Below are 26736 nucleotides of genomic sequence, written 5' to 3' on the forward strand. Positions count from 1 at the left end.
AACGCCGGATCATTAACCCACTGAGCAAGGGCAGGGACCGAACCCGCAACCTCATGGTTCCTAGTCGGATTCGTTAACCACTGCGCCATGACGGGAACTCCGGAAAAATCATTTTTAAACAGCAGAAACCAAATAGAAATGGATCAGGACAATGCTGACCTAAAGGTTCTCCCCCCCTTCCCCCCTCCCCACACTCCCACCCCCAGAGCCCCGAGGCCTCCTTACCGAGTTGGTGCCGAGGATCTGGAGGTTGGGCTTCTCCGATTCGAGGAGCTTGGCCACCATCTTGAGGAAACTCTCCACGAAGAGGTTGATGCTCTGGCAGTGGCAGGCCATGAGCAGCTGGTCCAGTGCCTCCATGGCGATGCACACGTACCTGGGGAGAGCGGTGCCACTGCCGTCCCTCGGCCTCACGCCCCTTCCACCCCCAACCCGGTGAATGGGGCAATCTAGGTGACAGCACAGTGACCACGTGGGCAGCATCTGGGGAACGCGGCTCGTCCACAGGCTGCCAATGTCTGCACAGCCGTTCCGCTGAGTGCCCACTCCAGCCCAGCGCTGAGACCCAGAAGGAAGCCGAGCTGGAAGGGAGATTAGAGATGCATTCATGCAGCCCCTTATTTTACACACGAAGAACAGGAGGACAGGCAAGATGTACCAACAATTTCCTGAGCAAACACAAGACTTGTTGCTGCCCAGAAGAGCAGCTTCTGAACCTAAACCCAGGGAGGTCAGAGAACTCTTCAGTCCAAGTTAAGAAGTGTTTGTTGAGCACCCACTGAGGCAAAGCTCTGTCCTAGTCATTGCAGGGGGGTAAGGATGAAGAAATCCTTTGACTTAAGGAGGCTAGAATTGGAGATATAAGATACATGCACAGAGGGAGTTCCTGTTGTGGTGCAGTGGAAACAAATCCGACTAGCGTCCATGAGGATGCAGGTTCGATCCCTGGCCTCACTCAGTGGGTTGAGGATCGGGCATTGCCGTGAGCTGTGGTGTCACAGACACAACCAGGATCCCGCATGGCTGTGGCTGTGGGGTAGGCCGGGAGCTACAGCACAAATTCAACCCCTAGCCTGGGCACTTCCATAGCCCATGGGTGCAGCCCTAAAAAAAAAAAAAAAAAAAAAAAGATAAATGCACAGATATTTCCTTTAAAGGGGAAATAAGAAATGCTCCCCGAAAAAATGACATCCCACGAGGGTTCCAAAGAAGAAAAGGGCCTTCCTTCCCACACTAGAGTGGGGAGAAAGTGGAAAACTTAATGAAGAATCCGAAAGGGGCTTGAGGACCAACCAACTGCAAAGGTTAAAGAACATAAAATTGCAAGATTTGTATTCGAAGCCCTCCCAGGTTCTATAACGAAGTACGACCCAAACAACATGGCTGCCAGTGTGACCATGTTTGGGTAACACCAACCCTGCCCAAGAGGCATTTTCACCTCCTGGAGAGTAAGATAGACACAGAATGAAAATTCTCTTCTCCTTATGAAGAAGGTGCTCTGTGTCAGTTCTAAGTCCCTAACTACTTAATTCTTCTATAAATCAAAAACCCAAGTGCATACATTCAGAAAGTAGGAATATACGACCTCCAATGGTGACCAGCTCAGCAGTGAAGTCCATCCATCCCATTTTTGGGCCACCAAAGAAAAACTTCTTTGCATTTCAAGCAAAGCATAATGACCTCTGTCTTTTATCTCGTAATTCCACTTTTAGGAGCAGCAAAAAAGAGGGCTGAACCTCTTCGACCTGCCGGCCCTTCAACCACTTGAAAACAACACTCTCGTTTTCCTTGTTCTCTTCTCCATGCTACAAACACCCAGTCCTTTCCAGACTAGCCGTTGCAGGACAACCCCCAGTCATTCAATGCTTCTCTTAAATCTCAAGAAAACTGCCGCACATCAAATTCCCCATGAGAACTAGGAATGTGTCCAAGCTCAAACCCACATTTGTTCCCTGAGAGTGACATAACAGGCATATGGTCAAAAAAGAAACATCATGAAAGGTACAAGCCCTCACTTAGGAAGCACTTGCATTTCTAAAGAAAACAAGGTAGACATCCCTCAAGAAAGGTTATCTTTTAACTTCTAATAAGGGAGCCTCTGCAAAACTCTTCTGGTTAAAAATCTCTGTGATTTTCATTAAAGAGTTATGTGTCTGGGGCAGAATGCTACATGTCTCCCCTGGAATCTATTTTTGCCCATTTCCCTAGTAATTCAGATGTTTAGCTGAGCTTGTAGCTGCTCACTGGGAACATTTTCCAGCCTCCCTTGCTGCTCGGTGAGGTCACATGACTGAATGTTGCCATTAAAATGAGGGGGCGTGATGCAAGCAAGGTCAGCCTCACTTGCTTAAAAGAGGGGACTGCCCTCTACATCCACTCTTCCCTCTTCCTGCTGGCTGCAGAGTGGCAGCCACCGGACAGCCAGAGGTGGAAGCCCTGGGTGACCTTGTGGAGCGGAGTCCACCGACCAGACTGAACTGTTGCATTAGAGAGAGAAACCAATACTTCCTTATTGCTGGAGCCACAGTATTCTTGAGTCTCTGTATACCCTAAATAACACAAGTATCTGCTAATCAGGTTTAGGAGTGCTTTAGAAACCCGCGGGTACAAATAAAAGTGAATCCTGAGCAACCCAGAGCAACTCAAGTGTCTGCCCTCCCAGGAAAGAGAAGTTAAGGCTGAACACGACTCTATCCTGCAGGAGGGCAGAGCTTCACAAGACTCCACAGACTCGGAGTGTGGTTCCTATGTCCATTACAGAGTTCAGCCCTCTACTCCAAGGGCCAAGCCACGTGGAGTAGAAAAGTACTTCCTGGAGTTCTCACTGTGGGTCAGCGGGTTAAGAACCTGACTAGGATCCAGGAGGATGTGGGTTCGATCCCTGGCTCACTCAGTGGGTGAAGGATCCAGCGTGGCAGTGAGCTGTGGCGTAGGTCGCAGATGCAGCTCAGATGCAGCTGTGGTGTGGGCCAGGGGCTACAGCTCTGATTTGACCCCTAGCCTGGGAACTTCCATATGCCATGGGTGTGGCCATAAAAAGAAAAAAAAAAAAAAAAGAAGAAGAGAAGAGGAAAGAAAAAAGAAAAAAAGAAAAGAACTTCCCGATAAAGAAAGCACAGGCAAAGACAGAGTGAGTGGAGAACTCCCAAACCTACCTGGGTGCTAAGGAGTCAGGCTGATGCCTCTAAGTCAAAGCAAGTAGCCAAAGGCTTCTCTTAAAGACAGAGGACAAGCAGTCGATACAGGCTTTTGAAATGATAAAGCTGCCCGGAGTCAGGTTTATATGCGTAAATATATGTGAATTAAAGATGCGTGCTTCTTTATGTCTTGATCCGAATCATACCTGTCTTTGAGGGTTAGGCAGATAGTATAAATTTCTTTTCTTTTTTTTTTTTTTTTTGCTATTTCTTTGGGCCGCTCCTGTGGCATATGGAGGTTCCCAGGCTAGGGGTCGAATTGGAGCTGTAGCCACCAGCCTACGCCAGAGCCACAGCAACTCGGGATCCGAGCCGCATCTGTGACCTACACCACAGCTCACGGCAACGCCAGATCCTTAACCCACTGAGCAAGGCCAGGGATCGAACCTGCAACCTCATGGTTCCTAGTCAGATTCATTAACCACTGAGCCATGACGGGAACTCCCCTAGTACAAATTTCTTGATTAGCTAGTCTTTGCTTTAAAAGAGAGTTTGGTTAAATAAAAAGAACGCATGACGACAGGATGAGCTCTGAAGGCACCGCAAAATCACAACACAGCTCCGCAGAGGCTCCAGCGACAGCTGCTCTTTTTCAGATATTGCGCATCCGAAGCGCCTCACACATGAGCCAGCTTTGCAAATCCGAGTGTATGAAGTAACAGCAGTCAGGACGCCTTCTAAACGTCCTTTTCTAAACACATCAGCGACCATTCCTTCAGTACCCCGGACCTAACTTCTCTACCAAGCAAGCAGAAGAAAAACAGCCCCTCCACTCTGAAACTCTCCCCTTTGTAAAATGTTTATTTCTTTTACCTATACGAGCCAGGTCAGTTATTATTATTACTTAATATCATCAAATGAAAATGTTAGTAAATAGCTGTCTCTGGGCACAGTCACAAATGCCTCTGGTCCCGTTGGGTCCTCAGAGTGTCCTTTATTTTTTTATTTTTTGTCTTTTTGCCTTTTCTAGGGCTGCACCCGTGGCATATAAAGTTTCCCAGGCTAGGGGTCTAATCGGAGCTGTAGCTGCCACCCTATGCCAGAGCCACAGCAACTCGGGATCAGAGCCACGTCTGCAACCCACACCACAGCTCACGGCAATGCCAGATCCTTAACCCACTGAGCAAGGCCAGGGATCGAACCTGCAACCTCATGGTTCCTAGTCAGATTCGTTATTCCCTGCGCCACGACGGGAACTCCCTCAGTGTCTTTTAAATGCAAAGGCAGCCCTGGGCCTTTGGGTTCCTTTGCTGCAGTCATGATCCTCTGGTCCTGGAGAGCCGGCCAGTCTTGGCTCGAGATAGCCTGGCCCCTCCGAGGCTGTCACAGTCACAGTGCAGGAGACCTGCCGTGCCTTGCGGACCAGTCCCGGCAGCATCCAGGTCCCCTGTGCTGACTGTGAAGCAGTCCGACTCCTGCAAGTTTGGAGAAGCCTGGGCCAGCACCCTTCCTAATGACCTGCAGAGAAACCCAGACACATTCTGGCAACCAAACATGGCAGGTGGGAAGTAGAAGCAGGCAGTGTGGACATCTCTTCTTTTACTCTTTTTTTTTCTTTTGTCTTTTGTCTTTTTAGCGCCACACCCACAGTATATTGAAGTTCCCAGGCTAAGGGTTGAATTGGAGTCATGGCCACCGGCCTACGCCACAGCCACAGCAACACGGAATCCAAGCTGCATCTGCGACCTACACCCTAGCTCATGGCAACGGTGAATCCTTAACCCGTTGATCAAGGCCAGGGATCAAAACTGCGTCCTCATGGATGCTAGTTGGGCTCATTACCACTGAGCCCCAACAGGAGCTCCAACATCTCTTCCTTCATGAGCTATCCCAGCATCCTTCTGTAGGGAGGGTTTCACCGTGATTTCACAGAGTGTAAATGAGGGAAAGGAAGGGGTGGGGTGGGATTTGGCAAGAGAAGAAAATAGAAGGCCTCTCAAATCCCAGAGCTGAGATTGCTGCTTTTCCTTTTCCTGTAAAAAAATTCCCAGAAAAATCCCGATAAGGAAAACCATCCTTTGCTAGCCAGGAAAAAAAAAAAAAAAAAAAAAAATTGGCTTCCGACCAGGAGTGGAAATTTTGATGGAAAGTGAAAATTACAGTGGAAGTGAAACTGAAAAGTGAAGAAGTTTAAGGCCTGGTTCTTGGCTTACTCTTTCCTTCAACCCCCATCTTCAATTCTCACACTAGGGATGGAAAGATCGAACTTGTGACCTTGGAGCTTTTCAAAGTGTCTTCGAAGCTTAGAAGTCAGTGGGACCCTGGAACCTTCCTGGATATGCCTTACCCGTTAAATCTAGACTCTCAAAGGGAACAGAGCATGGACTTTTCCAGGTGATGGCCACTCAAGAGGACTGGGGCCAGACGGGTCAGTCTCACCCGAGATCTGACCTATGTGTGGTGTCCTGAAAGGGGCCCAGTGTAATAATAGATCAGAGAAACTGGCCTGACTGGGTCATTGGAGCCCGAAGGAGCTGGTTAGGACTGGTCCACCACAGAAGCCCCAGGAAAAAGCAAGAGCAGATTAGAGACCACAGCCGCAGCTGAGGACTGAGGGTCTTGGATGTATTAGTAGGGCTTCCTAGCAGGTGAAGAAGGCAGAACCCAAGGAATCCGGGATGGGCTAGGGTTCATGGGCAGCAGCTAAGATCAGAAGAAGCCACTTGGCAGGTTATAACACCAGGAACTGAGAGTCACAGGCCAACGAAGGCAGAAGGCGAGTTATAGCAACTGAGGCAAAGCTGCAGGGGGCCTGGTGCTCAGGAGCCAGGCAGGAAGTACTTTGTCTTGAATTCCAGAAGAGGCAGCTGGCTCTGCTGCCACACCTTCCACTCAGTCAGGAGTGGCCCTGGGAGCCTCCAGGAAAAGAGGAGCTGGCAAAGCCTGGGGACCAGACTTGGTTGGAGAGGAAAGCAGGTCCAGGACCAGAGGTGGGGACCAGCAGGCAGAGAGAAGAGGGGGCAGCTTTAGCAGGGCCAGTCCCTGCCTGCGAATCACTCCAAGAGCAGCAGCCCTGACAAAGAACTTCTTATTCTGGGCAATTTGAATGTATTTAGTCATGTCCCTACTGCTGGACAGAACCTTCTGGGTTTGAGGAACCCAGAAGTAGGGGCGGACCTCAGCCAAGGGAGGAAGGATGACCCTCTCATTTATCTCCTATCTCTGTCCTCCAACCAGGTTCAAGGTCCCTCTGGGGCCTGTGTATCTCAGGAGCCTCCGCCCCTGCCGCAGGTCAGCTCCAGGGCCAGGCTTCTTGGGGAGCAGCCCACCCCTTGTTAACACAGGCATCTCCACCCTCTGGGGCTCCAGGCCTGGGGGAACCTGACAGATCCAAACATGGACTTGTGCACGCGGTCACTGCCAGCCGACCCTGCGTCTCACCCAGCACTGCGGCTACCTCCCTTGTGCTCTGGTTTCTAGGGGTGTTCTAGCAGCTGGGTTGAACCGGAAGGGAAACGGACAAAGAAGAAGGACAAAACTCTGAGGAATTCTCACTCTTGGCTGCTCTGCCCCTCAGAGCCCACGACGAGGAGCGATACCTTGAAATTCGCATCTTATCCTCTCCCTGCCCACATCTGGTTATCACTGCTGCTGCTAAGCACACCCAAGCACATATGGCTGGAATGGGCAATGCTGCAGGGAGGCCGTGGGACAGAGGAGGGCGGATCTGCCACGGAGTCCGAAGCCCAAGGTTCATGTCCGTATGGTCAATCCATAAGCACAGACACCTGCATGATGGCAGGGAGACAGCACCTCAGACTGTCTGCATGGAAATTTTTTTTTTTGGCCACACCCATGCCATGCGGAAGTTCCCGGGCCAGGGATCAAATCTCCGTCAACACAGTAGCAACACAAGCCATAGCACTGACAACACTGGGTCCTTAACCCACTGCACCACAGGGGAACTCCTGCATGTGAGTGTTTTGCTCTTTCAAAGCTGCCATCAATGGTGAGGTCCATGGTGGTGGGTAAGGAGAGATGGGGAGGCGGGAACAGGAGAACAGATCGAACAGATTTTCTTCTCCAAAAAATGTTTTCCTTTTCTTTTCAGGGCGCACCTATGGCATATGGAAGTTCCCAGGCTAAGGGTTGAATCAGAGCTGCAACTGCCAGTTTACACCAGAGCCACAGCAACATGGGACCTGAGCCCCATCTCTGACCTAAGCCTCAGCTGAGGCAAGACCAGATCCTAAACCCACTGAGCAAGGCCAGGGATCCAACCTGCCTTCTCACAGACACTCTATATCAGGTGCTTAACCCTCAGAGCCACAATGGGAACTCCCTCTGCAAATGTTTATGACTAGAGTTCCCAGCGAGGCTGTCAAGGTTTTAAATACTGAGACTTCAATGGCTATTTTTAACAGAATGATACCAATTTTGAACTGCAGTTCTAAGCGCAATGGAATATTTCTAAGTGGCTCTGCTGGCTCCACGAGGTTTTTACTGAGAGAGCCATCACTTCGGAGAGGGCAGGCAAAATTAGTATTAAGTGCTGAACGTTATTGCTAGCATATTAGTTTCGGATTCAGTCTAGGATAAAGACATTTTTGCTTGCTTGACCCTGTTTTATAATATGTCAAGGCAATTTATATAATCAGCATGTTCGGTATATTCGCGCCCTTTTTATTGAGCATATTACCAAATTTTATTATATAAGGAGATCATTGAAATGAATTTGGGGGGGCCTGGTTTTACACTAGGGATAGCTTTTTTTTTTTTTTAATGGCTGCATATGTGGCATATGGACATTCCCAGGCTAGGGGTCAAATTGGAGCTACAGCTGCCGGTTTATACCACAGCCACAGCAACACGGGATCCAAGCTGCATCTGCGACCTACACCACAGCTCACGGCAATGCCCCCGGATCCTTAACCCACTGCGTGGGGCCAGGGATTGAACCCTCACCCTCACAGAGACTAGTTGGGTTCATAACTCTCTGAGCCACAATGGGAACCCTTCCACCAGGGATAGCTTTGAAGCGTGGCTGCGGGTCCTGTGGAAGTGTGGACCTCTGTGTGCTGTCGGCACAATGCAAACCTCTATTCTGTGGTTCTCACTCCACCTTCCTCACCCAGAGGACGGGGTCTTGGCGGACAGTGGGGCTGATGGGCTTTGGTTGGCGGTGGTGGGGAGCAAAGGGGGTCCGGGGTTGAGAGCACTGCAATGGCTGAGGGGCCAGATTGTCAGCTAGTCCGTCTGGAGGGGGTCTAGTGCAGGTGTGGCGGGTGCCGGTGGGTGGAAGGCAAGTTAGGGGCAGGGAGGGGAAGCCCTCAGAAATCAAGCTGAGGGGCTGCAATTGCACGGTCAAGGACTCAGGGAAGTAGAGCTTCAGGCCTGTGCTGTGAAAAATCAGAGCCGAGCGGTATGGCTCTGGAAGGGCCGGAACAGGTGAGATGGGAGGCAGGGAGGCAATTTCCAAGGCCACTGCCACCATTTAGAGTCTGCACCTGAGAAAGGTAGGAGCAGAGGAAGGTAGAGGATGGAGAGAAAAGGCTTTGTGGAGAATGGAACCAGTGGGACTTAGGAGCAGGTGCCCTAGATCCACCCTGCCCTCTGCCCCATTGGCAGTGCCACCAGGGGCGTCTTAGATTCTCTTCAGCCAGACTGTGGCAGCATGGTGGGGCGGCAAACTGGTATGTGCTGCAGGTGACTTTTTTCACCAAAGAAATAATGCATGCTCAATAGAGAATATTTAGGAAACCCACAAAAAAGGGAGCTTAGAACACAAAACAAAACCCCTAGCAACATGGCTCACAAAATGATTACTCGGTATCTTGGCATATTTGTTTTTACTATATTTTCTAGGCATTGAGATTTCTTGTTTTTAGCTTGATTTAAATACTGTGTATATAATTACATATTCTATTTTTCATTTACATAAGGCATTTTCCATATTACATGGAAAGCATGTGTATAAATACCCTTTTATTGGCTAGATAACATTTTCCCAAGTGATAAACATTGTAATGTACTAAACTATTCTCTCTTGTTGGACACTTAAGTTACTTCTTTTCTCTTTTTTTGTCTTTTTAGGGATGCACCCCTGGCATATGGAAGTTCCCGGCCTATCCCACAGCCACAGCAACTCGGGATCTGAACTGCATCCGTGACCTGCATCCGTGACCTGCACTGCAGCTTGTGACAATGCTGGCTCCTTAACCCAATGAGTGAGGCCAGGGAATGAACTCGCATCCTCATGGATGCTAGTCGGGTTCTTAACCTGCTGAGCCACAAGGGGAACTTCCATATTTTCAGTATTATAAAAATTACCAGGGAGTTCCTGTCCTGGCTCAGCAGAAACGAATCTGACTAGTATCCATGGGGACACAGGTTGAATCCCTGGCCTTCCTCAGTGCGTTAAGGATCTGGCATTGCTGTGAGCTGTGGTGTAGGTCACAGATTTAGCTCGGATCTGATGTTGCTGTGGCTGTGGCGTAGGTCAGCAGCTACAGCTCTGATTTGACCCCCAGCCTGGGAACCTCTATGTGCTTTGGGTGCGGCCCTAAAAAGACAAAAGACAAAAAAAAAAAAAAAAATACTATAAGGGACATCTATAAAGTTAGATTATATTTAAAATTGATTCAGTGGAATAGAAATAGAATTGCTGGATCAAAGGACAAAAGAGTTTGCGAAGCTCTATGTTTCAAAATTTCTGAATTTTTTGAGAGGGTCAAGCCATTTGCATTCATTCTAGAAAAGTATGAAAATGCCTCTCATTTCACCATCCTTGGGTTAATACTCAATATTACATACACTTAAAAAAATCAATTTAGGAGTTCCCGACGTGGTTCAGTGGTTAATGAATCCGACTAGGAACCATGAGGTCTCAGGTTTGATCCCTGGCCTCCCTCAGTGGGTTAAGGATCCAGTGTTGCCGTGATCTGTGTTGTAGGTCATAGACGCGGCTCAGATCTGGCATTGCTGTGGCTCTGGTGTAGGCCGGCGGCTACAGTTCTGATTAGACCCCTAGCCCGGGAACCTCCATATGCAGCGGGAGCAGCCCTAAAAAGACAAAAAAAAAAAAAAAATCAATTTAGTAAGTGAAGGTGGTGTTCGTATTTCAGTCCACATGTTTGACAGCTAAATCTATGGATCAGTCATTTTTTTTAAGACTCCTTCTCTATTCTATACATAGCAAGTCCTTCCTCTCAGAAGACTGATAAATATTCCACTTAAGTGTATTTTCAATGGACAAATCACCCCTCACCTTGCCTTCTCAGTAGAATGTAGATGGTTCCTCTTTTTTTTTTTGAGAGTAAGTTGAATGAGTCAGGATAGGTTTGACAAGAATAAGGGCATATTCTGGGCTGGACGGTGTGTGAGGGCTTCTGGATAGAAACAGTGGTAAATGATGCTAACAGGTGCTCCTAGGAAGCCAACATCCCCTTCTTCCCCAATCGTGGCAGCAGCAGCACATTTTACCCTGCTTTTGGAAAGAGCACAGGGAACCCACGCCTCCATCCCAGCCCCCGTTTTCTCAGGCTGTTCAATAACCTAGTCTATCATCCTCTTCTTAAAAGGACCCTCGGCTTTGCCCTCAACATATATCATGTAGTTTCAGAAACTCTCTCGCCTGCCCCACGCTACTTACCCATATCGATGGCGACCCACGTCGCGGATGAGCCTCTCGGAGAGGTAGGCGCCAATGCGGTCGAGCTTTTCTGGAGCCGAGAGGGCGTAGAAGGTCAGCTTCTCCATGTTGGTCTTCACCAGGCCATCCTGCCAAAGACAGATCACCCGCCTGTGGCCATGCTCTGGCTGGAAGGGTTCAGCTCTAAGGGTAAGTCATCTTTCAACGCAATCAACCTTTACCGGAGGGCCTATCAGACACGTGTGGGTTTCCGAGATACAGGGCTGATCAGAGTTGCTGCGCTCCAGGAACTCCCAAAGTAGCCCCAAGCTTTTTAGCTATAAATAAACATAGTAGGTGATGGGAGTTCTCACTGTGGCTCAGCAGTAACAAACCTGATTAGTATCCCTGAGGACACGGGTTCAATCCCTGGCCCGGCTTAGTGGGTTAAGTATCCAGCATTGTCTTGAGCTGTGGTGTAGGCTGCAGATGCTGCTTGGATCCTGTGTGGCTGTGGCTGTGGCATAGGCGGGCAGCTGTGGCTCCAGTTTGATTCCTAGCCTGAGAACGTCCATATGCCACAGGTGCGGCCCTAGAAAGTTAAAACAAAAACAAAAGTGATATAAATGTACATATGTGTGTGCATGTGTATACTACATGGGTTTACACATGTGTATGTGTATGTACATGAATGTATATACATGTGTGTGTGTGTAGAGGTGTGTGTATGTGTGTGTATACAAATGGATGACAAGGCTTCAGTAAAAGTGACTTAGAATTAAAAAGTACTAGATACACCAAGATATGAACAGGAAGAAGGCAGCTCTGCAGCTCTCAGGGAACTGTCCAGGGTGTGTTGGAAATGTGACCCTCCGCTGGCCCATCAAGAAGATGTGATTGGGAGTTCCCATCGTGGCTCAGCAGAAATGAATATGACTGGCATCCATGAGGACACAGGTTTGATCCCTGGCATCGCTCAGTGGGTTAAGGACCCGGCATTGCCATGAGCTGTGGTGTAGGTTGCAGACGTGGCTTGGATCCTGCGTGGCTGTGGCTGGGGCGTAGGCCAGTGGCTACAGCTCTGATTCGACCCCTAACCTGGGAACCACCATATGCCCCAGGTGCTGCCCTAAAAAGACCAAAAAAAAAAAAAAAAAAAGAAGAAGATGTGATTGATTCCTAGAGATCAAGTCAAGCACATTAGATGCCAACATTTCCAAAACTACACGACCCATAATGCCACCTGACCATGGAGGGCAGCTTGGAAACCAAAAAACCAGGTGTGTGTTCACCTGACACCTGGCAGATTCCAGAGGCAGCGCGGAGAAGACCTGGGCTCCAGAGCCAAAACGCAAGAAGGCAGATGCCCACCCTCAACAGCAGGGACACGGTACCATCAAGAGAGTTAGCGGCTCAAGGACCTGTCACCCAGAGAGACAGGAGTGAGGCAGCCAAAAGCACAGAGCACACCAAGACAAACTGCTAGAGCCTTCTGCAGATCCTGACTTCAGAGTGAGCCAAGCTGCTCAGGCGTCAGGCTCCTGACAGCCTCTGACCGCTCACAGGGCTGCAGCCACGGTTTTGGCTTGTCCACGTGGGCCCGGCGCTGGGCCTCCCCTCCAGGCATCTGGATGGTGTAAGCCAGTGAGAGGCCCGACGGCGGCAGAGGCGACCCACCTCGGGATCCTCGGGGAAGATGTTGTCCACCAGCCTCTTGTACCTGGGGCGCAGGGCACCGCAGCAGCCGCACACTCCTGGAACGGCAACGAGAAAAAGCTGTGAGCCAAGCCTTCTGGTCAGGCTGAGGGGACCAGGCAGGGTGCTTGCAAGAAACCAAACCCAGGCTGGAGACAGAGCGCCAGGACCTCCGTCTTTCCCGCGGCTTCCCCACCCCCACCCCCATGCCAGGACATCGGCCTTTCTCGCTTGGGGATCAGAGAAAGGTGCCAGCAGACCAGCATTTGTTCAGGAGGCCAAGCCACAAAGCACACGTGTGTATGCACACGTGTAAACACACACACACACACACACACACACACACACACACGCGCGCGCTCTAGGACAAGACTATAAAATTGCCTCCCGCGGCCCAAGAATGTTTCCCAGTGTCCTGGAGCATGGACACAGCTTGGAAGAGGGGTTGCCCTACCTCCCCTGCCCCCTCCTTTGCTCCCCACTTCTTTCCCGTTCTGGTTCTCAATCTCCTTTACTATCCTCTCTCCTGGGGCCACTTCCATTAGAGAACGTTATGGGAAACTATGATAAATTAACATTGCCATTAATTATTAACATTTGAAAGTGCAGCTTTACCTTTGGAGAACTGGAGGGCTTGGGGGTGGGGGGACACCCAGTGGGTGGTTCTCCGCACCAGCCCTTCCCCGCCCCAGGAGCCTTTCATCAGTCTGTGGCAAAACGAAAAGCTAAGACTAATGACGTATGTTTTTCCAAAAGCTGAAGCCACTCCATTTCGAGGACTGACAGGAGCTCCTTCTTTGCATTTGGATGCTGTGAACTGACGGTGTTAGGAAATCCACACCAATAAAACAAATGTTGGGGAAATACAAAGTTGGTTCTAGGTTCTACCATAAAAAGATCTCGATTGCAACCACTGCTCCACTTTCCCCCCTCCCTCCGGAGACACCTTCCCTGGCACATCTCAGCCACGCCCTCCCTGCATGGGGAGGGGGCAGAGGGCCCTGGGGGAGGGGAGAGGATGGAGGGGAAGGGCCTGGGAAAGTCCACCCACCCCCCAAAATAATTGCCTTCTCGTTCTCCCAGTTAACGCTTAAACCTATTTGTACAAACGCTCAACTCCAACTACAAATGTGCCCTGGAAGGATTGAGCCTAGGGTGGTTAGAAAAGAGGGGATTACTTTAGTGGGAATTAGTTCATCACACAAAGAGCTTTACAAAAGCAGCTCTTGGGGACAGGACCAGCGCCACCAGGAGGAGGAAGGAACCACGATCTGGGCTCCCTCAAAGAAAGACACAGACCAGGCGGGGGCCAGACAGGGCAGCTTTGAGCCACAGACTGAAGAGTTTAGGTTTTGCCTAAATTAACCGGGAGCTCTGGGAGCCTCATGAGCGGTGGGTGATAGCAAAGATCGCCGAGGTGGCATGCAGGACAGGACTGCACACAGATTTAAGACGGAGAAGTGGGAGGGAATCTCCCCCGGTCCAGGGCGAATATCTGAACTGAGTGACATTTATCCAGACGGGAGAGGAAAGGGCAGAATCTGGAAGATTCGTGGGGCTCTGTGAGGAGGAAGATATGAAAGAGGACGCAGGCTTTCCGTTCCAACGACTGGAGACCACAAGCCCCTTGACTGAGATGGAGAAAACAGAGCTGGCTGGGGCCGGGCGGTGGGGATGTCTAGGGGGTTTGTCCAGGTGGTCTCAGGAGGCTCAGACTCCTGGGAGAGCCCAGGGCTGGAGCTCTGAGGGTCACCAGCGCTCAGTGGCTTCTGGTGCTGCGAGGACCTGACCGCTCAGGGGAAAGAGGGAAGGAGGAGCAGGGCCCACAAAGAGGGCTGCCCTATCCGCTCCCTCTGCCATTTTCTTCTGTTTTCCTCACCCACTGCTTTTCCTTACAGTCATTCACCTTTCTTCTCATTTCCCTGTCCTCCAAGCTAAGGCATTTGGGGACCTCATGCTGCTCAGGCTGATCCCAGAAACTTGCCCTTATTAGCATGCTCCTAAGAAAATCAAATCTCCTGTGTCAGTGATCTTGTTATCTAGTTCACGAGATGCTATTAGCTGATCAATAATCTTCCAGAAGGTATATGCATTTTTAAAAGCTTAACGTCAAATAAAATAATCTCTAACAGTTGAAACTTGGAGTCATTTGGGCGGGAGAGGGTATTTATATGAGGAAACCAGTATATCTGCCAAGTATGTGCAAACTGTTCTGCTATGTTGGGCTCTGGAGTTTGCTTGCTTGCTTGTCGTTTCGTTGTTGTTGTTTTTTAACCCTTTACATACCCAGTTTTAAGGCAAATAAGTTAGAGACGCAAAGCTAATAGCCTTGTTTGGGGGGGAAATATAGAAAAAGTTAATAGGTTTTTTTTGTTTGTTTGTTTTTAAGCAATCACAATCAAAAGAGGATGGGGTAGACAACCATGAAGCCATATAGCTGATCATGTCCTGATTAAAGGAAAGAAACACAAGAAAAAATCACTGGGGAAAATAAACCCCAAGCTATTTGCCCTCTTAGCCATTCTATTTTAGAAAGGGACCTTCATATAACTAAAGAGATTTGTTGGCATCTCAGCCATAAGGCAGAAAGCCCTCCATGCTTCCTGGGAAGGTAATCGAAGCAGCAGATAAAGGTCTCCTCTCTGATGAGGCAAAGAGCTGGAGGGCTTGGTCAGGAGCCCTGGCCTCTGGGTGCCAGGAGTAGCTCGGTGGGTGACAGGACCCCACAGGCACCCTTAGAAAGCATCCAGCCTGAAGAAGGTGAATTCAAAGTAGCCACGACAAGGCCAGGGGCAAAAAATGCAAAGAAGAGAAGATATTTAAAAAGAAAGGAAAGGAGTTCCCCTCATGGCTCAGCAGTGGTAACAAACCCGACTAGTATCCATGAAGACTCGGGTTCGATCCCTGACCTGGCTCAGTGGGTTAAAGGATCCGGCATTGTGGTGTAGGTCGTGATATGGTTTGGATCCTGAGTTGCTGTGGCTGTTGTGAAGGCTGGCAGCTACAGCTCCAATTTGACACCTAGCCTGGGAATTTCCATATGCTGCCAGTGCAGCCCTAAAGAGACAAAAAAAAAAAAAAAAAAAAAAAAGATAAAAAAATAAAAAAATACTATTAAAAAGAATTGAAAACAGTTCCTGGTTACGAGATATTAAGTGATACATTTATATACATAGATTTTTAGTTTTCTGATGGTAGGTATTCTTTTTTTTTTTTTTGTCTTTTGTTGTTGTTGTTGTTGTTATTGTTGCTATTTCTTGGGCCGCTCCCGCGGCATATGGAGGTTCCCAGGCTAGGGGTTGAATCGGAGCTGTAGCCACCGGCCTACACCAGAGCCACAGCAACGAGGGATCCGAGCCGCATCTGCGACCTACACCACAGCTCACGGCAACGCCAGATCATTAACCCACTGAGCAAGGGCAGGGATCGAACCCTCAACCTCATGGTTCCTAGTCGGATTCGTTAACCACTGCACCACGACGGGAACTCCCTCTTTTTTTTTTCTTTAGTTAAATTTGAGCCACAGCTGATTGCATCCAAGCCACAGCTGTGGCATAGGCAACGCTGGATTCTTTAAACAACAGCGCCCGGCCGGGGATCGAACCCACGCCTCTGCAGCGACCTAAACCACTACAGACAATTCTTAACCCACTGCTCCACAGCAGGAACTCCTAATGGTATTTATTCTTAATGTCTCATCATAGAAGTATATGGAGTTCAACTCACAGCCATGTGCCTGCACAAGAAAGAACTTTTCAAATTCTGAGCTTTTTTTTTTCTAAGAAGCACTTTTTCACCAGGGCCCTTTCTCTCTCTCTCTCTCTCTCTCTGGGGACCATGTCTGGCAGACCCAAACATGGGATGCCAAAAGCAAATTTAATAAGGGTCCTCTTGTCCCTAGGACTCTTATCTAATATTTTTAGAGCTATTTTAAGGCGGAGAGGGAAATGGGCCAACTCTACTAATACGCATGCAGTTGCTCTGGTTACTGAGAAATCATATCAGTGGGATTAACAGAGTCCAGGGACACTGAGTGACTTCCTCCAACTTCAAAACTCTAAGAACGGTTAGACCTGCCACTGCCACTCAGTGGCCCTGCCCCTCCTGCCACCTCCCAGGAATTCGTCCCGCCCCAGCCTCAGGGGCCCCCTTGCACGATCCTGCCCCAGGGTCCTGGCACTTAATAATTCCCATCTGGAATGTTCTTTTCTCTGTCCTCCAGGCTCCCATGCTCATTTCCCTAAGGTGTCTGCCCAAAGGTCACCTAACTGTGAAGAACTTCCTGGACCACCATCCTCCTCTAATTTTCTAGGCCGATCTATTCCCCTTCATAGCACTTTTTAGTGACTGACATACTTCCTTTGTGTCCACACTCCGTTTCCCCCACTTGAAGGTAAGTTCCTGGAGAGTAGGAACCATGCCTGGGAGTTCCCACTGTGGCACAGTGGGTTAAGGATCTGGCGTTGCCACGGCTATGGCGTAGGTTGCAGCTGCAGCTCAGATTTAGTCCTTGGCCTGAAAACGTTCATATGCTTCAGGGGCAGCTGAAAAGGTGGGGGGGGGGGAGCCTGTTTGTCCCCGCTGTCTCCCGGAGCCTGAACAGGGTCTAACCTGTGGCGAGGAGGAAGGGGAGGGGTCACAGATACCTGGTGAATGAAGAAAGAGGGGATGATTGAGAGGAAAGCAATCATGAATTTCGAAGTTGGTAAGGGGAGAACAGGCATTTAGCAAAAGATCTCGGGGTACTTGCAAGACATTCTCCTAGGAGGACCCAGGGGTACGTTTCTATTGGAGAACCACTGACTCCAGTTCTGGAATCCTGCCCAGCCCGCCTGCTGGGGTCCTCACCTGTGGCTCCCAAAGCCAGGCCCCCTGGGGCCAATCTCCCTGCAGGTGTGTATTGGGGAGGGTGCTTTGGGTGGTGGGTAGCCTGGGGTCAAGGTTCCTTCTGCCCTGCCTAGCCCCCTGCCTGCCCACCCCCAACCCTGCTCCCGCCCTGGCCACCAAGCCCTGCTTGCTGGTTCCAGGCCTGGGCTGTGGCTACGGTCCTGACAGCTCATCACAATCACCACTGCATCTCCGAGGGGCCAGAGGCGTGCCTCTGTGATGCTGGCGCACAGCCAGGGTGAGAAGCACTGGCCCAGCTCTTTGCCTGGCAGCCTGGGATGGCAGGTCTCACAGCTGCTGGCAGTCTCGTGGACTCTGGACCTCCCACCTGGCAACAACAGTGTCCTCACGGCTCCTACATGCCGAGCCTGTCTCTCCTTTGTCTGCTTGCCTGATCCTATTTCCTCGACTGATCTGTCCCCTTGATCAGAGCTACCCACGACTTAGGGTGACTGGAGGTCAAACGCTAAACACATCATGCTTTTCAACATCTAGGCCACGTTCCCCAATGCCATATTTCGAACCCAGCATCACCTGCCAGGCCCCCTGAGATACAGTATGAGTTCCTGTAGATTCCTTCCTCTCCATGGTTGCTCCAGCCCCTGCCAGGCTGATCCTCAGCATCTAGAAGGATATCAGGCTTCCCACCTGCCCTGTGCTAAGCACTAGGCCAAGGACTTTACAAATAGTTTGTATACTATTCATAACAATGCGCTGAAGTATGTGCTATGACTCTCATTTTATAGATAAAGACGCAGAATCAGAGAGGTTAGACGCCCTGCTCAAAGTCCCACAGCATGTGCCTTTCTGCCACGGGGCTGCCCTAATTCACCCCTCACTTTTCCAACTGTATATCCTCAACAATTTCTCAGGTTCATCCTGTGCTCACTTTTGCCACAGCCGCCATGCCAGGACACGCCTTGTCACTGGATATCCAGTCCTTGTAAATGCTACTTAGCCCGTCTCGAGGCTTCCGTTCATCCTCTGGGTAGTTTAGAGGGAAATCTTTGCTTTATTTAGTGTGCTTCGTAGCCACGCTTCGATGCGGCTCGGCCTTAGGTTAAACGCCAACCCTTCAGCATTCAACAGGGGCTGCCCTCTAAAAGTGGGGGTTGTTCTGTCTTCGCGTCCTTCCTCCTGGCACAGCTCTCGTCCAGCAGCCAGAGGCCACAACAGAGCCGAGCTGTGAGAAAGCCGGGTGGTCACAGGAGCCGACGGGGGAGCCACCAGCCATGGAGAGCCCCACAGCTGTGGATGAGAGAGTATTCAGGTGACAGGGCCCGGGCGGAGGCTGGAGACAGTAAAGAGGCAGCAGAGTCAGAGCCACGGTCCGGGGGACCTTGAAGTCATCACACTTGCGGGGGGAGACCCCAGCACCTGCTGCGTCCTCCTTAGAAGACCTTTGTTAATAACACCCCCAACCGCAGGCGTTCCTTCCCCTCTGCCAGCTGATGTCCGGACACCCTTTGCGCTGTATTATTCGACACAGTCTTCTCCCCCTGCTGGCTCAGGCGAAGTTACTTCTGTGACTCGCATTTTCTCCCTGCAGATAAACTGTAAATTCCTCAGGTCTCCTTTCCCGCTCACCTCAGTACAGTCCCGGGAGCCCAGCAGGACTCGAGGGAAGCGGGCATGACGTGGGATGCCTTTGATCAGCGCGAGACCCAGGGAAGTCGCCTCCCCTCCCAGCCCTTACTTTTTCCCTTTTATAAACATCAAACGCCATTCTCCCCGTTCATCGAGGAAAATGGCTTTTTGCTCAAAATAGTTCCCATTTATTTTCTTAGCTTTCCAATCCCCTTGTGAAAGGCAGAGGCTGAGACTTGCTCGTCCCTTCCAAAGCCAAGCGAGTTCTTTTTAAACAATTTACAACAAAATGTAACCCATGGCTCACGGCACAGACACTCCTTTCAAATGAATTGGAGGAAACAGAACAAGGTTCAGAGAGAAAAGGGGGCGTGAGGTTGAAGTACCTCCCGCGAGGGCCGGGTCTTGGGTCCAGCGGATGGTAATGGAACCTCAGCCCTTCGCACAGTCCTTGCTGGCTGGGGTGGGGCAGAGCTTCTACCATCAAAGAACTGGCTCTCTATTTGGGGACATGAGACCCCCCCACACACACATTTAAAGGTGGATGCGTCACGAGGAGACGAAGAAGAGGTCCATAGAACTAAAGAAATCTCTGGGAGCTTGATGAGTCCAGGAAGCCTCCCTGGAAGAGGCAAGGCCCGAGCTGGATCTCTAGGGGCAGAGAGAGCTGGGATGCACCGCTGAATCCATGAAAAGGAAAAATCGGCCACCGGGCAAAGGGGAAAACGTTAAGAAAGCCAAAAAGGTTCTCTTTTCTCTTTTTCCCTTTTTCTTTAACTCTAATTCTTGATTTTCAAAGGAATAACATGCTCGTGTGTCTAAGTACATGTATAAACATGTGAAAATAGGTGTATATTTTCCATTGGAAAATAGGAAAAAATGAAAATGAAGGTACACATCACCTATAATCACACTATTCACGATTAACTATTAAAATTTTGGTGCGTTTGTTCTGGTTTTTCTCTCTAGGCATATTTTTAAAATATACATATAAAAGGAGACTCTGCGTAATGTTGAAATCTATTCATTTTCTTCTTATATCGTGACACCTCTCGTCTTGCTCCATGTTTTGCAGAGCCTCATTTTAATGGCTATTTACCATTCCGGCTTTTGACCAGACCCTGATTTATTTAATCATTTCCCATTGCCGTTTCCAATTTTTCATTATTCTGAATGATGTGGTGAATTGCCCTTGGTAATTGAAGCCAGGAATTGTACAGGGAGAGCCTGGCTTGGGTTTATCGGGGATCAGGGAATCGAATGGCACCTCATGGCTGCAGGATCAGGAGCCCAGTGGCGGGGGCATCTTCTCTGGCCTTCCTGGTCCAGGGAAGATTCGGGATCGGAAAACCAAGAGGACATGCTGACGCAAACCTGTTTGGGGGACGAGGCAGAGGCCGAGTTTCCAGACAGATTTTATTGGAAGTGGAATTAAACAGCAGCTGAATTCTCCCTGAGGAGACAATTTCGACCAGACTGTGTCTGAATTCACAGACAACCAGGAGCTGTCAGAAGCCCAGCCTTTCGGGACTCTCTGGCTTCCCCTATGCTCACTGCTTTCCGGCCAATCTTGGCTAATCTGATTGCCACCTTAATTGAGGATGGGGATTTAAAAACAGAGAAATGCGTCCAATTGATTTAATGTCAGGGCTTCTATGCTTCACTGATTGTCAGCTTCCCTGGGCTTGGGTATCACGTTTTGAACAAATAATAGATAAAAATAAACAGAATATTTTTCCATTCCTTGTCTCTTGGAACCACTAACAGTAGGAAAAATGTATCCCAACTACTTTTTAGGAACCAGATGGCCTGACTTGCAATCCCAAGTCCTGCTCTTACAAGCGATGCAAATTTAGGCAAGATTTCAAGCTCTCCGTGCCTCGGGCTACTCATCCATAAACTGGGAACAATGGAACCTGCTTCAGAGGGTTGTGGTGAAGACTGGATGGATAAATTAACCCAAGAAGTCCTTAGAACTGTTCCTGGCATATAACAAACACTCAGAAAATATTAGCTGCTATCATCATTGATATTATTATGACATTATTATTAAAATCTCTTCTCTAACTTAGGGAAGAGAAGACAGGATAGAATAACATTTCAGGAATTCCCACTGTGGCTCGGTGGGTTAAGAACCCGACATAGTGTCCATGAGGATGCAGGTTCAATTCCTGGCCTCACTCAATGGGTTAAGGATCCAGAGTCAACATGAGCTATGGTGTAGGTTACAGATGTGGCTCATATCCCGTGGCTGTGGCTGTGGCTTAGGCTGGCACCTGCAGCTCTGATTTGACCCCTAGCCTGGGAACTTCTGTATGCCGCAGGTGTGGCCTTAAATTTTTTTTATTAAGTAAATAAAACTAAAAAATAGAATAAAAAGCAATTTCAGAGCAAGAATGGCCCTGAAAGCCTTTGGTTTTATTTTATACTTGGAGTGTGAAGCACAAACAGCTATTAAGAAATCTAAACCTGGGAGTTCCTGTCATGGCTCAGCAGTTAACAAACCCGATTAGTATCCATGAGGATGCAGGTTCAATCCTTGGTCTCGATCAGTGGGTTAAGGATCCAGCGTTGCCATGAGCTGTGGTGTAGGTCGCAGACATGGCTGAGAGCCCGCATTGCTGTGGCTATGGTGTAGGCCGGCAGCTATAGCTCCAATTTGACCCCTAGCCTGGGAACCTCCATATGCCACAGGTGCAGCCCTAAAAAGACAACAACAACAACAAAAAAAAAAAGGAAAAAAGAAAAGAAAGAAATCTAAATCCAAATCTAGGTAGACACATATTCCCTCTCTGATATCCAAGGACAAATCTCCAAGTAGCAACACAACCGAGCAGGTGTCATCATGACCAGTAGCAGCAGCTACAAGGTTTTCAGTTTGTGTCAGACACCAGGCTAAGTGTTTCACCTGCAATCACTCATTTACTCTTTACAAAAGTCTATGAGGTTGATACAAGTATCCTTGTTCTGCAGACGCCACCAATCCTTGGCTCTTATCCAACTTGTTGACTTAGAGAAATTAAAGCACTGAGGTCTCAGCCCTTAAGTACCGTGTGTTGTCATTAGATTAAAAATAGAAATGAGGAGTTCCCGTCATGGCGCAGCAGAAACAAATCTGACTAGGAACCATGAGGTTGTGGGTCCAATCCCTGGCCTTGCTCGGTGGGTTAAGGATCTGACATTGCCATGAGCTGTGGTGTAGGTTGCAGACGTGGCTCGGATCCCGCGTTGCTGTGGCTGTGGCGTAGGCCAGTGGCTACGGCTCCGATTAGACCCCTAGCCTGGAAACCTCCATATGCTGTGGGTGTGGCCCTAAAAGACAAAAAAAGAAATGAAAATACATTCAAGAGGAAGGTGGAACATGTCATCAGGATCATTCTAATTAAATGTTCTACATACACAGGGCAGGACTGCTGAGAGATGGGATGTGTCAGAGCGAGACTAATTTTGAACATTATTGATAAGAGAAGGATTCCATTCAATTGTGAGAAAAACACTTGTAGCAAGAGGGTAGAAAGCAAACACTGACATTTCCTGAGCGCCTGTTACATGATGTGCCTAATTTAAGTGCCTTACACTTTTTTAAAAAAATCCCTGGCCTCGCTCAGTGATTAAGGATCCGGCGTTGCCATGAGCTGTGGTGTAGGTCGCAGACGCAGCTCAGATCCCGAGTGACTGTGGCTGTGGTGTAGGCCGGCAGCTGTAGCTCCGATTCGATCTCTAGCCCGGGAACCTTCATATGCTTCGGGTATGGCCCTAAAAAGCAAAAAGCAAATCAATAAGTAAATAAATATAAATTAAAACATTGAAAAAAAAAATCCCATGAGGTGTTGTCACTTCTCAGGTGAGAAAACCAGAGCTCAGAGAGGTCAGTTAATTTGCCCAGGATCACTCAAGGAGCAAGGAACAGGGCCAGAAGCAGGACAAGGGAGCCCCTGACTTTGGTGCCATGGTGCATATAAAGATTTGAAGCGAGAGTAAAAATATTGGGCAGGGATATGAAGAAAATAGGCTCGAGTAGAAACAGATAATTTCTATGATGGATTATGACAGAAAATTAAGTGTAACCCATGATGAAATCTGAACCAGCTCTGCGGATTGTTCCGGGGTTGATTTCCCGGTATTGAGCTCCTTGTCTTACAGGTGAGGGGGAGCTACTGGAGGGGTTTTTGAAAAGCAGGTTTAAGAGGAAGAGAATAGCGTATTCTAGGAAGACCAATCAAGAATAATCTCCATTAAAAAAAAAAAAAGAATAATCTCCATTTGAATTTGAGTTTAGAGAAAAGAGAACAAAGACGGCCATCAAGGAAAGGGGCCGGGGGAGTTTCCTTGTGGTGCAGCTGGTTAAGGATCCAGTGTTACCACTGCAGCAGCTTGGGTTGCTGCTGTGGCGCGGGTTTAATCGCTGTCCTGGGAACTTCCACATGCCATGAATGTGGCCCAAAAACGAGAAGAGGAGCCTGGAGCAAGACCCAGGGAAATAGGAGCAGTGGGAAAAGAAAGAGGAAGGGAGAGCCAGATGAGCCAAACCTGAGGGAGCACGGCTCACAGACACGACTGACAGCACTGAGAGGGGGCAGGTGTCCAGAGTCGAGTGACAGAAATGGGGGTGGGGTGGCTCACGGCCCACCCTGGGCCTGGAAATGGGATTAGAAGCTCTTCCGGCCACGGTGGATGATAGTGTCCGTAACATCACTGGGACAGGGGAGGTTTGGGACAAGCCCTGAGAAAGAAGCGGATTGAGGCCAGAGGCCAGTAAAATCAGCGCGCCCGGAACCGATGACAAATGTGGAAGGCAAACAATGGAGAGAAGCTTTCCAGCACCAGCACCCTATTTTTCAGACGTGGACTAATCACAGGCACAGGATACACCCCCACCAGGAGGTCTGTAAACAAAGGAACCCAGGGAAACCCAGCCAGCTGTATTTGAATCAATAATTTAAGTGCAAACCTCACTGGCATCCTTGGGAAGACTAGGTGACAGCCTGGAAAAATCCCTCGCATGGACTGTTTAATGAGAAAGGTATGAAGGGAGTAGACTACATGCAGAGTCTGGCCCAGGCTATGAAAATTGTGCTGAAATTAGGACAGGGGATGTGGAGAAAAGAAAACAGCTCGACCTGTTGGATTATTAAACCCCAGTGAACTCTGTCCTTTGTTTTCACTTCCAAGAACGCTGCATGGCTCTCGGCAATGCCCGCCCCGATTCGGCTCGGCCCTCCGCCTGAGGGGCAGGGTCCTTTCCCTCGGAGCCTCTTTCTCCCCGCTTCCTGTGCTGGCTTCCGGTTCTTTGTTGATCAGCGTGGCCCAGGCCAGCTCCTGGCGGTGGTGGGGACATTTCTAAGGGAAAGGATGCTACGGGTTGTTCATCACTTTCCTCCTCCATTTTTCATCCCAGCTCAGCCATCCCTAACTCCTCTGGGGTTGAATTTTAAATCACCCCGGGGACAAGAAAATTTGGTGTGGAATCTTTAATAAGGCTTCTTTCAGCATCCTTTGAAATGAGGTGGAAAATGTATTGCGTAAGATACCCTGTGGCGCCCAGAAGCAGGTGTCCCTTCTCGCTTTAATTTACACTAACTCCTGGCCATTCCCAAGGCCTGGACCTCCCTTCCCTCATTGAGAAAGTGACTCCGGTGCAGATCATACAATGAATCTTTGTTTTACTCATTGCTCAACACCCAGTATCAAGTGCTAGCAAATACGTGGACCTTTAAACCCAGTTATCGCACGTGTGTGGCCCCAGATGGGTCTACTGAACATGTTCAGGAAACCTAAATACGAGGCACTCAACATGCCAGATTGTCCTCGAGTCTGCACTGAACTCAGCTCGCAGATGCATGCTGTCTGGGTCTGTCATCTTCAAGTTGTTATTAATGTCTCAGAATTTTCAGAGCTCATCACAGCCTGTTGGACAAAATCTAGGTTTCAGCTTCTCAGCAGGGGGAGTGAAAACAAAGATCAGAGCGGAACACGATTGCCTGCTTCCTACAAAAAAGTAATCATAATTACAAGGGCTCCCCTGCACTGTCTCAGACACAGGGGCTGGAAGGGCTGGTCTGCCCTGCCCCTGCAGGCTCGGTACGGGAGAACCAGGGCTGGGAGGACCATAGGTGGAATATCAGTATTTTTCCTCCCCTTGGTTCCGAAATCCTCTCCTCAGGACCTGCACCTGCTCACACGCCCAGGGAAGCGGATAAGAATGGATGGGAAGCTTTGTTTGGAAACAAACGAAATGTTTATCCACAGGGGTCTGGCCGAATAAACCCGGGAGCATCCATGCAATGGAGACGGCGCAGCAGCTAAAATGAAGGGATAAAGCAGAGCTAAGAGCATCACTCCCACAGCACTTCAACCATATTGTTTGTTTTTTTTTTGGTTTTTTTTTGGTTTTGTCTTTTTGCTACTTCTTGGGCCGCTCCCGCAGCATATGGAGGTTCCCAGGCTAGGGGTCGAATCGGAGCTGTGGCCACCGGCCTACGCCAGAGCCACAGCAACGCGGGATCCGAGCCGCGTCTGCAACCTACACCACAGCTCACGGCAACGCCGGATCGTTAACCCACTGAGCAAGGGCAGGGACCGAACCCGCAACCTCATGGTTCCTAGTCGGATTCGTTAACCACTGCGCCACGATGGGAACTCCTCAACCATATTGTTAATGAACAAGGAGGCGACAGAAATCTCATGGCCATTTGTGTGAAACACTCACTGGCCAAACACACTTGGCTCGTATGTAAGCATGGGGTGAAATAAGCTGTAAATGCACAAAGAAAGACCCAGAAAGACATACACTGTGGGGACATCAGTGGTTACCTCTGGGGGAGCCTGGAGCTGGGCACCTAGGGATGAGGGGACAAGGTAGCCACCAGTCACTCTTGATTACTTAAATTAAATAAAATTCTGAGTTCCCTGGTGGCCTAGTGGTTAAGGACTTGCCATTGTCACTGCTGCGGCTCGGGTTTGACCTTTGACCCTGGAAGTTCTGCATGCTATGGGAAAAAGCGTGGCCCAAAAAAAGGTAATTTAAATTAAATAAAATTGAAAATTCAGTTCCTCAGACACACTAGCCTTGCTGTGTGTGTCCAATAGTCCCAAATGGCTAGTGGCTATCTCATTGGGGAGCACAGATACAGGACATTTGCCTCAGAGCTCCCCTTGTGGCACAGCGGAAACAAATCCGACTAGTCACCATGAGGTTGCGGGTCTGATCCCTGAGTCATTCAGTGGGTTAAGAATCCGGCGTTGCCGTTGCCGTGAACTGTGGTGTAGGTTGCAGATGCGGCTCAAATCTGGCACTGCTGTGGCTGTGGTGTAGGCCAGCAGCTGTAGCTCCGCTTCAACCCCTAGCCTGGGAACCTCCATATGCTGCAGGTGCAGCCCTAAAAAGTAAAAAAAAAAAAAAAAGACATTTGCCTCATTGCTGAAAGTTCTTTGGACAGCTTTAACTTAGAGCTTTAGTTTTTATTTGAATTTCCTCTCCCAACAAAAATGTTTTATGTACTCTTCATTAATTTAAAATAGATATAATTTAAAAATCTTCCCCATTTTCTCTTTCGTATGCGACACCTCACAAAATCTGATGGGAATAATTTACTGTTCAAAGATTTGGAATCCAAGCGTTTAAAACACACACTCACACACACACACACACACACACACACACACACATACACACACACAGGGACTGTTTTCTGTACTTGCTCAGCTTGGCTCTCGCTGGAGCTAATTAAAGACTTGGCAGTCATCTCATTTATTCGTGCACACATGCAGGCATGCAACACAAACACATCAAGTCCATTA

At 49.1% G+C, this 26736-nt stretch overlaps 1 protein-coding gene across 6 annotated transcripts in view; it reads right to left on the reverse strand.

Annotated features, from left to right (window-relative positions):
- The window catches only part of EFR3B (EFR3 homolog B), an 87831-nt gene that overhangs the window by 40010 nt on the left and 21085 nt on the right, over positions 1-26736 (reverse strand). For all 6 annotated transcript variants that reach the window (XM_021087773.2, XM_021087771.2, XM_085019786.1 and 3 more), the window contains exons 2-4: positions 12445-12521; positions 10789-10916; positions 226-376 (exon numbers count right to left, since the gene is read on the reverse strand). In XM_021087773.2, the coding sequence (XP_020943432.2) occupies positions 226-376; positions 10789-10916; positions 12445-12521 (356 nt within the window). The remainder of the gene's footprint in view (positions 1-225; positions 377-10788; positions 10917-12444; positions 12522-26736) is intronic.

Source organism: Sus scrofa, chromosome 3 (genome assembly GCF_054392235.1).
Source record: "Sus scrofa isolate SSC_HxYL_T2T_F1_AM1 chromosome 3, Sscrofa_HxYL_maternal_Yorkshire_Landrace_v2.0, whole genome shotgun sequence".
In the NCBI taxonomy this organism is placed as follows: domain Eukaryota; kingdom Metazoa; phylum Chordata; class Mammalia; order Artiodactyla; family Suidae; genus Sus; species Sus scrofa.